The 13,826-nt window shown below is 45.0% G+C and overlaps 1 protein-coding gene across 2 annotated transcripts in view; it reads right to left on the reverse strand.

Annotated features, from left to right (window-relative positions):
- Nucleotides 1-9,726: 9,726 nt before the first annotated feature.
- MARCHF11 (membrane associated ring-CH-type finger 11) overlaps nt 9,727-13,826 on the reverse strand; it is a 29,366-nt gene continuing 25,266 nt past the window's right edge. For both annotated transcript variants that reach the window (XM_053247765.1, XM_053247764.1), the window contains one exon: nt 9,727-10,220. In XM_053247765.1, coding sequence (XP_053103740.1) covers nt 9,898-10,220 — 323 coding nt within the window. In that variant the 3' untranslated portion in view covers nt 9,727-9,897. The remainder of the gene's footprint in view (nt 10,221-13,826) is intronic.

Genomic DNA, 13,826 nt, shown 5'->3' on the forward strand with positions numbered 1-13,826 from the left:
ATGCTAACTGCTGTCTTTCAGCAGGCAAGCATCTGGTGGGCCACTGTGTGAAACGGGATGCTGGACTAGGTGGGCCTTGGGCCTGATCCAGCAGGGCTGTTCTTATGTTCTTAAGCAGTGGTGCACATTCCATCCAGAAGCAAGGGGGAAGAAGGCAGCATCTAGGCCAGTGAGGACCATGTGGGGGGGGGGGGCTGGCAAATGATGAGAGAGGCAGAGCAGTGAGGGAGGAAAGAGAAGAAAGGTGGGACAGCAGTGGCAGGCAGGTGGGGTTGTGACATCCATAGTAAAGAAGGGCTAGTAGGTACCTACACTTGCTGCCCCATGGTGCACTCCCTGCCAGAGGCCATCGCTTCCCACGGCCTGATGACAGAGCTGCCCCTACCTGGTACTATCTTTGTGGCATAGAAAGATGCCATGCTTGGGGAGTTTGTGTCTTTGTTCACAGGTAGCTCAGCATGTAGGCACATGCTCCTTCTGTGACTGCAAACGGATGTACTCAAACGTGTTTGGAAGACCAAAATGGTGGAAAGGCAGGCTATGATTCTGCCAAATACACAACATAAATAGTAATAAGAGGCTTTGGTGCTTCCTAAGGATGGTCTGGAGGTTTCCAGGAGGTGCTGTCCGGCGCTTTGGAATGGACAGTTCAAAATGACATGCTGCACAGAGGCTGCTATAAAGAAGCAGTGTTTCTTCATCCAATGAACAGAATTAATTTTGGATTGAGAAGGTTAAGTAACTAGAATTTCAGGGAAGCGGAGAGGCCTTTGAGATTTGGACTGTAAATTAACCTTTGGAATCAGTTATACGGTAATCACTTCCTGCTATGTAGAAAAGACATCCCAAAGCAAACACTCTCTTTGGACTGACAAAACTAGCCAACCAAACATAGTCATCTGTCAGTTTTTCCATGCTAGTAAAACAAAGTAAGATCTCTGGAGAAAGGTACTTAACAAAAACTGCCAATTGTTCTGTCATAGCTCCTACCAGAGCCAGAGGGGGAGGAGGGGAGTTCACTGGGGAGAATCCTTGACTGTAAGGGATTCACAAAACGCTGCCGCCACCACCACCACCACCACCATCATCATCATTATTATTAATTCGATTTCTATACCGCCCTTCCAAAAATGGCTCAGGGCGGTTTACACAGAGAAATAATAAATAAATAAATAAGATGGCTTATTCATCCACCATCCACTTCATTTTAATGTAGGACAAACCACTCTCTCCATGAGCATTTCCAGACAGGGCTTTTAGCTTGGAATGGAGGGTGTGCATTCACACATCGGCCAGATTCACACCAAAGTCCATGTGAGATATTGGGGAGCACTTCACACCTGATTCAGGTTTTTCATGCATGTTAGAGCCTAGCTAGACTTTAAAAATCCACTTTTTGCATTGTTTTGTTTTGTTTTGTTTTGTTTTGTTTTGTTTTTGGACAAATTTAAACTCACAGTAAGCTCATGGTAAAGCTTGCTGTCTGGGAAAGCTCCATATAAGATTCCTGGTTGGGGGAGCAGGGGTAAAGTGGCAAAACCCTCCCTAGATGGGATTAGCAGTCCTAGGCCTCCAAAGGTATGTGACTAAGGCAGACCCAAAATGAAAAGTAGCACATTTCACCAACAAGGGTATATTATTAGATTAAAAGAAAAACAAGACTATGCAAGGAGAACAACTGTCTCTTCATAAAGCAGATTGTAAGAGAGTGAGTTTTCATTAACTAGGCAACTCAGATTCAAGCAATACAATAAAGGAAAATAACTACCCTCACATGTCTAATTGAACTGGTCCCTATCTTATTACTCACAGGTAGGGATCTTCCTGCTGTTCTCCAGCCTCCAGGGCTGTGGCCTTCCCATTTCCCCAGCAGCTTCTCAGCCAGCTACTTCCTCAGGGCACTCTTGGTACAGAACAAACAGAACAAAGCTTTCTCTTATTCTACTAGTGACTGTGAGTGTAGTTCCCACCCAGTCCTCTGGACTGGTTCTTCTGTTTTCCCAGGCTATTTCCTTATTAGGAAAGGCCCACCCTCCCAGCAGTTGCTCTGAAGGTAAAGTGTGCCATTGAGTCGGTGTCGACTCCTGGTGGCCACAGAGCCCTGTGGTTGTCTTTGGTAGAATACAGGAGGGGTTTACCATTACCATCTCCTGCGCAGTATGAGATGATGCCTTTCAGCATCTTCCTATATCACTGCTGCCCTAATCATCCCATCACTACATGTTTAAATACTGATGTAGCTATAGCAGCTGGAACTTTACATTGAAGCCATTCACACGATGGAGGAAAACCAAGCTAAGGGAGCCCAGCCCAGTTTTCCTCCATCATGAGAACCACCGGCAGCTAGCCCAGTGCAACGGCAGCTAGCCCACCAAAGTAGCCCTCCCCTTAAACGAGGTTAGCGGAGCGAGCACTCTGCTAACCCCATTTCTTTGATCGAGAGTCGCCGTGGCGACTTGTGAGGAGACCCTGGCTTGGAGGCTAAAACAAGCCTCCCAGCGTCAGGGGTCTCCCAAGAATGCTCCTCACACTTGCCTGGGTCATTCTGGGGCTTCCGTGGGCTGGACGGCCACCGATCCCTGCTGCCCCTACTGACTCTGTGATGGAGCGAGTAATCATGTGGGTGGCCGATCTGGCTGCCCAGGGATGGCTTGGCAATCGTCTGCAGGGAGGGGTGAGTTAGCCTACTCTCCCCACACACCCGCCCAAAGCTCTTCTCACTGATCATGAGAAGACTGGATTGTGTTGGCTTGTATACATTGGCCTACATTGCTAATTTTACAAACCAGCCTCTGTAGCTGCGCCTTGAACTGCTGCTTGATCTGCAGCAATTAGCAGATCAAGCAGTTGTATATAACAAAATAACACAACAGAAAAAAAAATCTTCTTGTTCTGAAAAGCTAGTTCCAGAATATCAGGGGACTGTTAAAAGGTTAGGCCGTCTTTCTTGGCTTGGGGGTGGTTGTCAGCTGGTAACCCTCCACAATTGCCCAATGGCCAAAATGTTTAAAATGCTCCAGACTCTTGGCTAGTACCTGGTTTATCCATCAACGTGCTCTTGCATGACAATCAAGGAGATAAATTATATATTCTGCCCAGCATACACTTCTTAGACTCGCTGGCATTGTTTACAGTTTTGAGTAATTTTTAAGGCATGCAACTAAAGTTAGTCAAGACTAAGTCCCATTGAAACCAATGGAACAAGTTAATTATGAACAATTGAAGTCCCACTGGCTGATATTTAGAGCAAGGAAGTGCCAGTTCAGCACAAGAGCAGCCTAACAGAAATACCCAACTAACTGCACTGTTGCTGCTGGAAAGCAACAATTTTTGATGCCCTTCCCTTCCCCAGGAGGTTTTTCATCCATAGCTGTATGCCTTGGGGTATCTGAAGAGCAAATCTGTTTTGCAGAAGATTCGAGGCATTTTAATTTGAGGGATTATATGGACCATTCGCATAGCCATCAGCACCTCCTTCAACACCTTCGGAGAAAGCAGAAGCACCAGAGTTTTTTTTCAAAAGCTGCTGGAAACAGAGGATTTTTTTACCATAACTTGGGCTAAGCCAGAATTCGCAGCCTCTCTTCAGAGAAAAACAAAGCCCTGTCTGTCCTGGTCCCTGATAGCCCACAGGGAGGTCGGGTTAAATCCAGCAAATATGTGGACTGGCACACTCTAATCCGTAGTGGATTCAGGGGGAAAGCCCTATCTGTAAAACCTCTAGGAAGCCTACTGTGCCACCTGAATATATGTCCCCAAGGGTTGCACACTACTTTGAGTATTTTTCTCTAGCATGTCAGCAAGTGTTATTATGGTGAGCCACATTTCCTCCATAGGATTAAATCTGAGTCCTGGTGCTCAGAGATGAATCCTAAGCAGGGATGTGTGAAACACTTTGGGTACAAAACATTTTGTATCTGAAAATGACATTTTCAGATGTTTTGTACACAAAACGAAATATGGAAATCTAATTTAAAAGCTTTTTGTTTCCACACCGAAATGACCCTGCTTCGGAACCAAATGTTTCATTTTTCGGAAAACGTTTCATACCTCCATTTTGCAATCGAGCTAAGTCTTTCTCCTCAGTCTCCATTTTTGAATTTCTCACCCTTCAGGCCTGCAGATTGGCAGGCGAAAGCAGGGCCAGATGCGTGGCATAGCGGCAGGGATTTTCCAGAGTGGCATGGAGTTTTCGGCAGGTGGTGGGGTGGCGGCCGTGGGCACGGCCGCTGTGGGGAGGTGGCGGAGGAGGCAGATGGTGGGGTGAGGAAGCAGCGGGGGGCCCTGGCAGAGGAGGTGGGCAGGTGGGTGAAAATGGCAGGGAGGGAGCCTGACGGGGAGAGAAAGCTCTGCTGGGGGCAGAGAGGGAAAGCTGCTGGTGGTGGAAGGAGGATGGGGACCTCCAAAACAACAGGGAATGGACTGGGGAAGGAGAATGGAATGATGGAGAATGGACTGGGGCGGAAGGGAGGGGGGATGTGGCGGGGAGAGATTAACCTTGTCCATTCAGTTTCGGATTTGGATCAATTTGAATCCAAAAACCGAAAATGAGGCTTTTCGGGAAGCTTGATTTCGGCCCCTAACTGAATCGGGGGTGTGTGTGTGTGGTATACAGCCTGAATCGAGAGAGAGAAATCCTGAAATGAACACCCCTAATCCTAAGCATACTTACCAGGATGCAAGTCCCATTGAACACAATGCAATTTGCATCCAAGTAAACTTGTTCATGATTGGGATGCAAAACTAATAAAACAAAGCTATAGAGTTCTTGCAGTCCAGTCCTATTACGCAGAAGTAAATCTCACTATATTCAATAAGACTTACTCCCAAATTAAATATGCATAGCACTGCTGTTTTAGGCTGCAATTCTATGCACACTTACTTGAAAGCCTTTTCAACTAAATGGGAAATCTGAGTAAATATGGTGCATATAATTGGGTTGCATGTCACCTTGAAGAAGAAGGAAAAAATGTCCAGCTTTGGCATTTTGGCAATCCTAGAACTCTGGATAAATGAGTATTCTTAGTCCCTGAATGCAACTCATCATGAGATTTCAAAAGAACAAAAGTAATGAAGAATAATAACGGAAGTTAATGGCAGTTCAAATCTGAAAGCGACAGAAAATTGAAGTAAATTGAGGGCTGCAGGCTGACAAAAGTTATTTATAGTGGCTCTCCAGTATGTCAGTCAGAACCATTTTGAATAATGTTTCCAAATTCAGGAAATAAACAACAAAAAAATGATTGAGTGGTTTGATTTTAAATAATTTTACCAGGTTTGCTTTGAATAACTATAATAACGATAAATAATCCCAACTTTATGCACTGTCTGAATACTGCATCTTCAGCTTCAAAAGCATATTAAACAAAGCACCTTGGCACCAATTGTCAACAGTCTGGATTTTCCTGACTAAAGTCAACATAACTTCTCCCTTAAAGTAAAAGGTAAAGTGTGCCGTCAAGTTGATTTCGACTCCTGGCATCCACAGAGCCCTGTGGTTTTCTTTTGGTAGAATATAGGAGGAGTTTACCATTGCCTCCTCCTGCACAGTGTGAGATGATGCCTTTCAGCATCTTCCTATATCGCTGCTGCCTGATATAGTAGCAGTGGGGATTCGAACCAGCAAACTTCTGCTTGTTTGTTAGTCATGCATTTTTTGCTTAATCCGTTAGTGCTGTGTTGCTGTTGACAATGAGAGGGACAGATAACAAGGCCAATGCTTGAGTATGAATACTGAGTTATTGGAGGGTGCAAATTTATTCAAATGAAATTATTTAGAACAAACAGCTTGTGTAAAAAGCTATTGTCTGCTCCAGGTAATAGTAACCAACTATTGCTTGAAGTGGAATCTTCCATAATTTCCCCCCCAAATATTTTAAAAGAATATCACACTGATAACTTTTCTCTATATATCCTCAAATGGTGGATTCCATAGGATATCTCCATGATGATGTTTTATAGAAAATATTTCATACAAGATGTGAATTATAATTATACTAGCTGACCGGGCACACAGTGTCTGCACCCCTAGTTTGACTCTTTCCCCCACCGAAGCCCCTTCTCCCTGTCTTCTGGCAGGCATCTCTGACACCTGCCTGGCCTGCTTCTCTTCCCCCCTGCTCATGGTTTCTCCTGCCTCCTGCCACTGCCTCCTCTTCCTGGCAGCCCAGCTACCTCCTAACCCCGGCAGGTGCATAGGCCACCGCCTCATCACAGTTGGGGCCACCTCCGCCTCCTTGCCACTGCCACCTCCATTTTCCCCAGCAGCAGCTCAATGGCCTCCTGCCGCGCGTGAACTCCTGCCACCTCAGCCTATCAGGTACCTCCGCCGCGCAGCCAATCAGCTGGGCACCGGGACGCACATTCTAAAGGTGCACCCAGGAGGATTACATATATAGACTAGCTTAACTTGCGCAGAGCATCTGCGCGCTAGTACTTTATTGCTCTCCTCACCTCCAGCCACAGCCCCCCTCACCTCAGAGATCTCTCCACCCTCACCTGAGCCGCACTCCTGCTCCTCCTCCTCCATCCAGTTGCTTCCATCCCCTTCACCCCTCCATCCCTTTACTCCATCCCCCTCACCCCTTTTGGTCATGGCTGCAGCGTTGCTGGCACCTAGTGGCCAAGCTGCAGCCCCCTATCCCCAGAGACCTCCCCACCTTCATCTGCTTCTCCACACAGGAGCAGCAGCAGCAGCAGCAGTTGACCGGGCCCTTTCTCACTACCACCACTGCAACGGCTACTTGTTCCCCTCAGGCTGCTGACAGGCCTGGGCCTGTCCCTTGCCTGCCTGCCTGCCTCTGCCAATGGCCTTGATAGCTCCAAACAGCAGCAGTGGTTGATTCCTTGCTGCCAATAAGTGCCGCCATGGCTGCTTGTTCCCCTCAGGCTGTTGACAGACTTGGGCCCATCTTCCCTCCTTTTTTCTCTCTTCCTCAGCCTTCTTTTCCTCTCCTTCTCTCTCTTCCACTTGCCTTTCCCCTCTGTCTTTCTTCTCCTCCCTTCTTTTTTTCTGTCTTTCTCTCCTTCTCTCCCTTCCTGAGTCAACAGATCTTGTTCATCCTGTTTCCTCATCTAATTCACATAATGGCAGCCTCCTTCTCCTGAAGGGGCTCTTTCCACCCTCATGACCCCTCTCTTCCCTATCCCTTGCCCACTATCCTTTTATAGATATAGATTCCTCTCCTGTACAGTCAAGAATATCTTCCGACCAGTAACAGTTGCATTCAAACTGACCTTAACCATCACAAGCTTCTCCTCCCTATGTGCATATGGAATCCCCACTGCCCAATCACCATGGTGCTTCTGCTCTCACAGGCTCCTCCTCCCTATATGCATATGGAATCTCCACTGCGGGATTAGCCACAGGTACACCATATATATATGTCACCATATTTAAGATAAAATCACCCTGTACAGCTGGCACAGGAGATGCATGTCTAACTCAGATTCAAGATGTGAGGCATGCTTTTTGATGTCCTTAAAGCTGAAATGTGTGTGCTGTGTACAGGTTGCCCAGCTATATTTATGTCTTCTGAGTCTGAGCATAAAAATGCACACCTCCTCTAGCCTTTTGTCTGAAGGATGCTGTTAAGTCAAGCTCTTAAGTTCCATTCAAGGCTAGGTGCCTTACAGCCCAATTCCATGCAAAATTTGGCATGCCTACGCACATTGAAATAAGTAAGTGTAGGTTAGTCTATCTCTTCATAGTATCAGGCAGCACAAATATTTTGACTGCTATATCATTTTCAGGAAGTGAACTAAATATGATGCTAAATCTGATTCCCCCAAATCACCTTGCCCAGCCTCCTGAACAATTCTGAGCCTCTTGCCGTCTTCTACTCTCACAGCGTGACAGGTTACATCCATGCAGAAACTACTTTGCAGCCAAAGACCAAAAAGAAAAAAGAATGTGCATAGAAATGGCACTTTGGAAAACAAAATTTGACACTATATAATTTAGATGTGTTGCTCTAGAGTGATATAGAAAAATATGTAGAAAAGGAGAGAACTAGGATACAATTGAGAAATATGTCTTTCAATGTGATTGAATCTAATTCTCATGAAAATGAGGAACACTCCCTCTGGCTAAATGCTTGTGGACGTGTCTGAAATTCTGAATACAATTCTAGAAATACACTTTCCCCCTAAATTAAGAGTATACCTGAGTAGTGATTTTTCCTGCCCATTCATTAATTTGGCTAAAGTTCTGTAAAATGTCTCATATATTGTTAAATATGTATAACATTATTCTCATCACCTAGATGACAAAAGATAAGACTTTTATTAATTACTAGTATTTTTAAGCCCGTTATGATAACGGGCGCTAGCTTTCTATCCCGTCTTTTCTGTCTCTCTCTCTCTGTTTCTGTCTCTTTTTCCCCCCCTTGTCCCCTCTCTCTTTTTGTTTTTGTTGTTGTTGTTGTCTCTGTTTTTGTTCTTCCTTATTTTGCTTATACTTTGGGGGTGTGTGTGTGGATGAATAACGGCCAAAATGGCCCATGAGAAGGTGGCCGCCCCCGCCTATCGCCCTCCCGCGCACCCAGCTGCCGGAGCCCACCTTACCCGCTCCAGCCCGAAGGAGAAGAGAGGAACTCGGGAACAGAGCTACTCTCTGTGTTAAGCTGCTGCCTATACTGTCGCAATGGACGCAATAGGCGTCCTTTGCATCCATAGCGGCAGTTTGAGCAGTGACTTAGCACAGAGAGGAGCTCTGCTCGTGAGCTCCTCTCTTTTCCCTCGGGCTGGAGCGGGTAAGGTGGTCTTCGGCAGCTGGGTGGGCGGGAGGGCGATAGGCGGGGGCGGCGACCTTCTCATGGGCCATTTTGGCCCTTAATCTTTTTTGGGGGGGAGCGGGGAAGGTGATTTTGGGCAGCTGGGAGGGCGGGTGAGCAGGCGGGGGCGACGGCTGTGAGCGGGCGGGGGCCTCGTTGGCGGCTTTGCCGCCACCTCACCCAGCTTCCCTGTCCCCCGTCTTGGTCTTCCCCCACCGCCATTGCCCTCGCCTTTTTCAGGGCGGCCGCTTCTGGTTGCCTCGGCCTCCTCTCGCCGTGCCGCAGCTCATGGCCGAGGCGGCGGCTCTACCGCCGCCTCGGCCACTTTCCCCCGCCGCCACACACCGGCTAATGGCCGCCCGTGGCTGTGGGACACTGGTGTCTGCAGTCCTGTGTCCCTTGGGCTCTTCTGGGCCTGCGCTTCGCGCAGGCCCAGAACAGCCCAGGGAGGCAGGGACGCAGATCCCCAACGTTCCAAAGCCACGGCCACTCACTTAGCCTTTTATTATATAGGATTAATATTAATTCATAGATATTCAGCATCCTAATTCCTGCAAAACAGTTTGCCTTTCACCTATCAGTTTTGAATGCTGGTATTTTTTTAACGTTATACTTTATTCCATCTTGGATATATCCACTGCACAGGTCTCTCACCCCACCCCCCAAAAAATGTGTGTGTTCTCCCAGCCAAGACTTACCTATACCCAACGGGAAGTAATACATTAGATGAAATAATCCAGTATACTAGACATTAGCCATCTAATTAATCTTGCTTGCCGTGTCTAGAAAATTATAGATGGCTTAAAACTTTGAAAATACACTTAAACCTATCAAAAATAGCTGTTTAAAATATCTGTTTCCACATAATTAAAGCTATTTTTAAATTATATTTTTATAAATGCCAAGTACAAATAGATAAAAAGTGGTAAACCATGGTATAAAAAGAAAGAGACATTTTTCAAGAAAATGTATTTGCAATTCAACTGATCATATAAAAGCATAAATTAAAAAAAAAGTTTATATATTTTATGTGCTATGGTTTCACTATTCATTCAGCTACATTCCAGAATACTGTAAGAGAGTTCAGGGCACATTGTCCTTGAGTGCACAGTAACCATAACTTTTACACTGAAGTCACTCTCATAACAACTTCTCCAGAGCTGTTGTCTTCTGATGAATCCTCCTGGGGTCTCATTCTGTTGAAGAGATGCAGCAAAACATAGCCACATTGAAATCTTGGTGAAGTTAACTGTGTGGGATGAACTAAACTTCGGTTTCTAAATGCATTTAGTGGTAACCACAAAGTCCTAGCCGCTGAGGATTCTCCCCGGTTACTCTCTTCGATGTCTGTGGCTTTGTCATAATTTAATACATCCCAGTGCAGATTGACAGCCCTCCAGCGTTTAAATACTCTGCAGACTGAGGCACCTTCATGCACAATAAGTCCTGCAATTAAAGGAAACAAATTATTCAAATCCTCAGATTCTTCTGTCAAGCAAACCTATTTTGAAAGCAAGTGCCATTAGGGTGCAATTGCTAGATTACACCGTTAAGCCAAACTGCCTGGATCATAAATGTTTGAGGCCCTGTGCAGATGACCAGCTTACCAAATCCCTCTCCAGATGGACCATGGTTACAGTGATTGTCAGACAAATTCTGCCCATGGTTGGAATCATGGGGCAGCCCAGCCTTTAGGGGTGTGGAGAAACGGTTCGAATAAAACCTGGTTTGATTTGAACTGACTCGGTTAGACCAGTTTGAACTCGAACCAGCCTGTACCCCCAAAAGAGGGGGCAGGTCTGAGTTTGAACCAAATAGGGCCTCGCCCAGTTCAGCCCAGTTCGAGTGCCTTGCTTGTAAAGGGGAATCCGGTAAGGGTTCCCTTTACAAGCAAAGGGGGATTCCCTACCTAAAAAGAGGTTCAGGAGCAGGTGAGAGGGAACTTACCAGCTGCTGTTGTGGTGGCTGTGGCTCCTCAGTGGTGGCAGCTCTGCAGTGGCGGCCCCTCTCGGCCCCACCGGTGCTCTCCCCCACATCACAGGCTGGCGGGTGGCCCACTTCTGGCCTCCATGCATGAGCAGAGGAGCATGTGCAGGGGGGAGCTCCAGTGGGACCGAGAGGGGCACCACCATGGCGGAGCAGAGGACTCACTGCCACAGCCAGTAAGGTGCCCTCTTGCCTGCCTCATCAAACCCCCTTTTTAGGTAGGGAATCCTTCTTTGATTGAGAGGGATTGTAGAGTGTAGAGGGCTTGTAGAATGCCTACAAGCAAGGCACTCAAACCGGGTTGAACTGGGCCAAACCATTCGACCCGGTTCAACAGCATGAACCGAACTGAACTGAGCCAGCGTGGTGTAGTGGTTAGAGTGCTGGACTAGGACCAGGGAGACCCAAGTTCAAATCCCCATTCAGCCATGAGACTTGCTGGGTGACTCTGGGCCAGTCACTTCTCTCTCAGCCTAACCTACCTCACAAGGTTGTTGTGAAGAGAAACGTATGTAGTACACTGTTCTGGGCTCCTTGGAGGAAGAGCAGGATATAAATGTAATAATAATAATAACAACTACAATAACAATAACTGCTGGCTGGTTCTAAGGAATCGGTTTGTGGGCTGGCAGTTTAGTTTGAATTTGATTTGAATTTGAACTGAACCGCACAGCAGGTAGGCAGGGTGTGCATCAATGCAGGGGCATGGCTTCAGGGTGCACTCTTAGTACACTGAACACCATCCCTGCTTTTTAAAAATAGAATATCTGTAGTGGGCTCAATTTTCTTCCACATTTTTGCATGGACATCTGTAGCACTGAAAATGTAGTGTGACTTTTTTTCTGTCATGCTGCTGCATTCTAGCATGTGGTAAAGGTTGGGGTCCTCTCAGGTGGCAAGGTTTCCCCACATGTACCACTTGCTAAACTGGTTGTCTGTTTTAGTAATCCCTGGTAGCTGACATTGAGTGGGGAAGGTATTTCTCTGAGCCAGAGTATCTCATAACTAGAGTTGTATTCCCTGCTTTTTCTCCAAGGTGTTTTGTTTTAAAATTTAAGATTTCTATTCCAAGTATTGTTGATATGTTTTAAAAGATTTATTTCATTTCATTTTAAAGATTTGTATCACACCCCTACAGTGCAATACTGCTCAGAGTGGCTCACAATAATAAAGCAATATAAAATGAATGAAACACAGTTAAAAGTACCCAATTAAAACCAGTTTTTCAAACTAAAAACCAACTAAAACAGACAATTTAAAATTTTAAAAGCCTCTTTAAACACAGAGAAATACTCGCTATTTTTTTTTTTGAGATGTTTTAATAGCCACAAGTTCTGGTGTGTATAAATAAATCTCCTGCTCGCTTTATTGGCAGACTATGAAAACTGGCTGTGTATTGCTGGAATGCACTTGGCAGGAACTGAAAGGAAGGACTTTTTCCCTTAAAAAGTCTATGGGTGGAGTCTTGCTCTAGCCTATAATCAAAAGGTTCTAAATTTAACCCCATAATGGTCAGATGACTACAGTGTGAGGACTTTTTTTTAAAGTTAGAAACCATAGTCATATCTCTTAAGTTAGGGTTCTGTGGGTGCTGCATGACTTGTGGGCCAGATGGTGTGTGTGTAGGAAAATATTTTGACTTCTTTTGAAAGAATGCTAATATCTATGAACAACCCATAAAACTGTGAGAACAGATTAACCTACTTCTTCTCTAAATTAATTACCAGGAAGTAGCGACAAAACAATACACTGCTGCAATGTGAGGAGGGAAAGGGCCGGGAAGTAAGGTCTTTACAACACAGCAAGAGAACTAGTCAGTACCTAGGGGTGGAGCAACAGCAACCACAGAATACTAGGCCCCCAGCCACCACCTGTGCTGCACTTCACCACACATTTCAAGAAATGGACACACTTCCCCACATTTACCATCTGGTAAGCTGGTCATCTGTATTGGCCTGAGATCCTATGTATAGCTGATCTATTAAAATGACTTAGATACAGATATTTTGTTTTAGATAGCTTGTGGATTACACTATCAATAAACAAGAGAACAAACATGAAGGTTTCACTTAAACTACCACATATATTTCATTGCACTCAGTATCTCCAATCAGCATACATTTAGGGATCATTATCTGTTATTAACTTTATTCAGTATGAATTATTAATTTAGCAATGGCATTATACAAATAGGGGACAAATTTAGGGGGATTTCTTGACAATAAACATCAGTGCAGGGCAGTACAATTACATGTCATTTATTCATAAACCAAATATTTTTCCATAATAAAAACTGAGTGATTATAGTAAAGGAGTAAAATTTCTAACGATCAGGTTCAGCATAATTTTTACTGAATATTATATATTGCATAATTATTGTGATATCTCAAATCTTCTCTACAATATCAGGAAACCAGAAACTCAAAATTAGTCTTACTGAAGCAAAACAGTGGTATCTTTAATCTGAATTGAGATTATGTGTTAATACATCTATATCTATTATCAGTCCAACTGAAATGAATTAGGCCAATAAAAGGTTTCTTCCTCTTTGGATCTTGCATTTGGATCTTCAAGGCAACCACTGATGTTGGTAAACTCATACTAGACTGGGCAGAAATGTTTTCAAACTGGTTGGAATGTCTTCTTAAACACTTTGGGGAACTACTAAAAAAAATGGTTAAAAGGTTCAACCAATTATACCTAGAAATCTCTAGCCTTTAAACTTAATAGTACAATCTATAAGGATTGAATTGTTCTACCTAGAAAGTGTAAATAAGACTAAAATACAATGGCTGACATCCAGAGCAACAGCACACTTGTGGAAGGATGTTGGGTCCTCCACTGTTGCGCTAAGTCTGAAGCTTGTGCTCCAGGCTAGTGTTGTGCTACCACAAGCATGCTTAACATGCCCTTTAAATTTTAATGGGACTACTTTGAGTACTTTCCCTCATCATATCAGCCAAGATTTATACCTTGCCTTTCTGTCCATCAAGGACCAACATGGCAGCCAGTGGTGGCTGGTTCAGGCACCGCCACCGAGTGGGGGGGGCACCTCTAAGTGTAAAT

The sequence above is a fragment of the Hemicordylus capensis genome, chromosome 4 (assembly GCF_027244095.1).
Source record: "Hemicordylus capensis ecotype Gifberg chromosome 4, rHemCap1.1.pri, whole genome shotgun sequence".
In the NCBI taxonomy this organism is placed as follows: Eukaryota; Metazoa; Chordata; class Lepidosauria; order Squamata; family Cordylidae; genus Hemicordylus; species Hemicordylus capensis.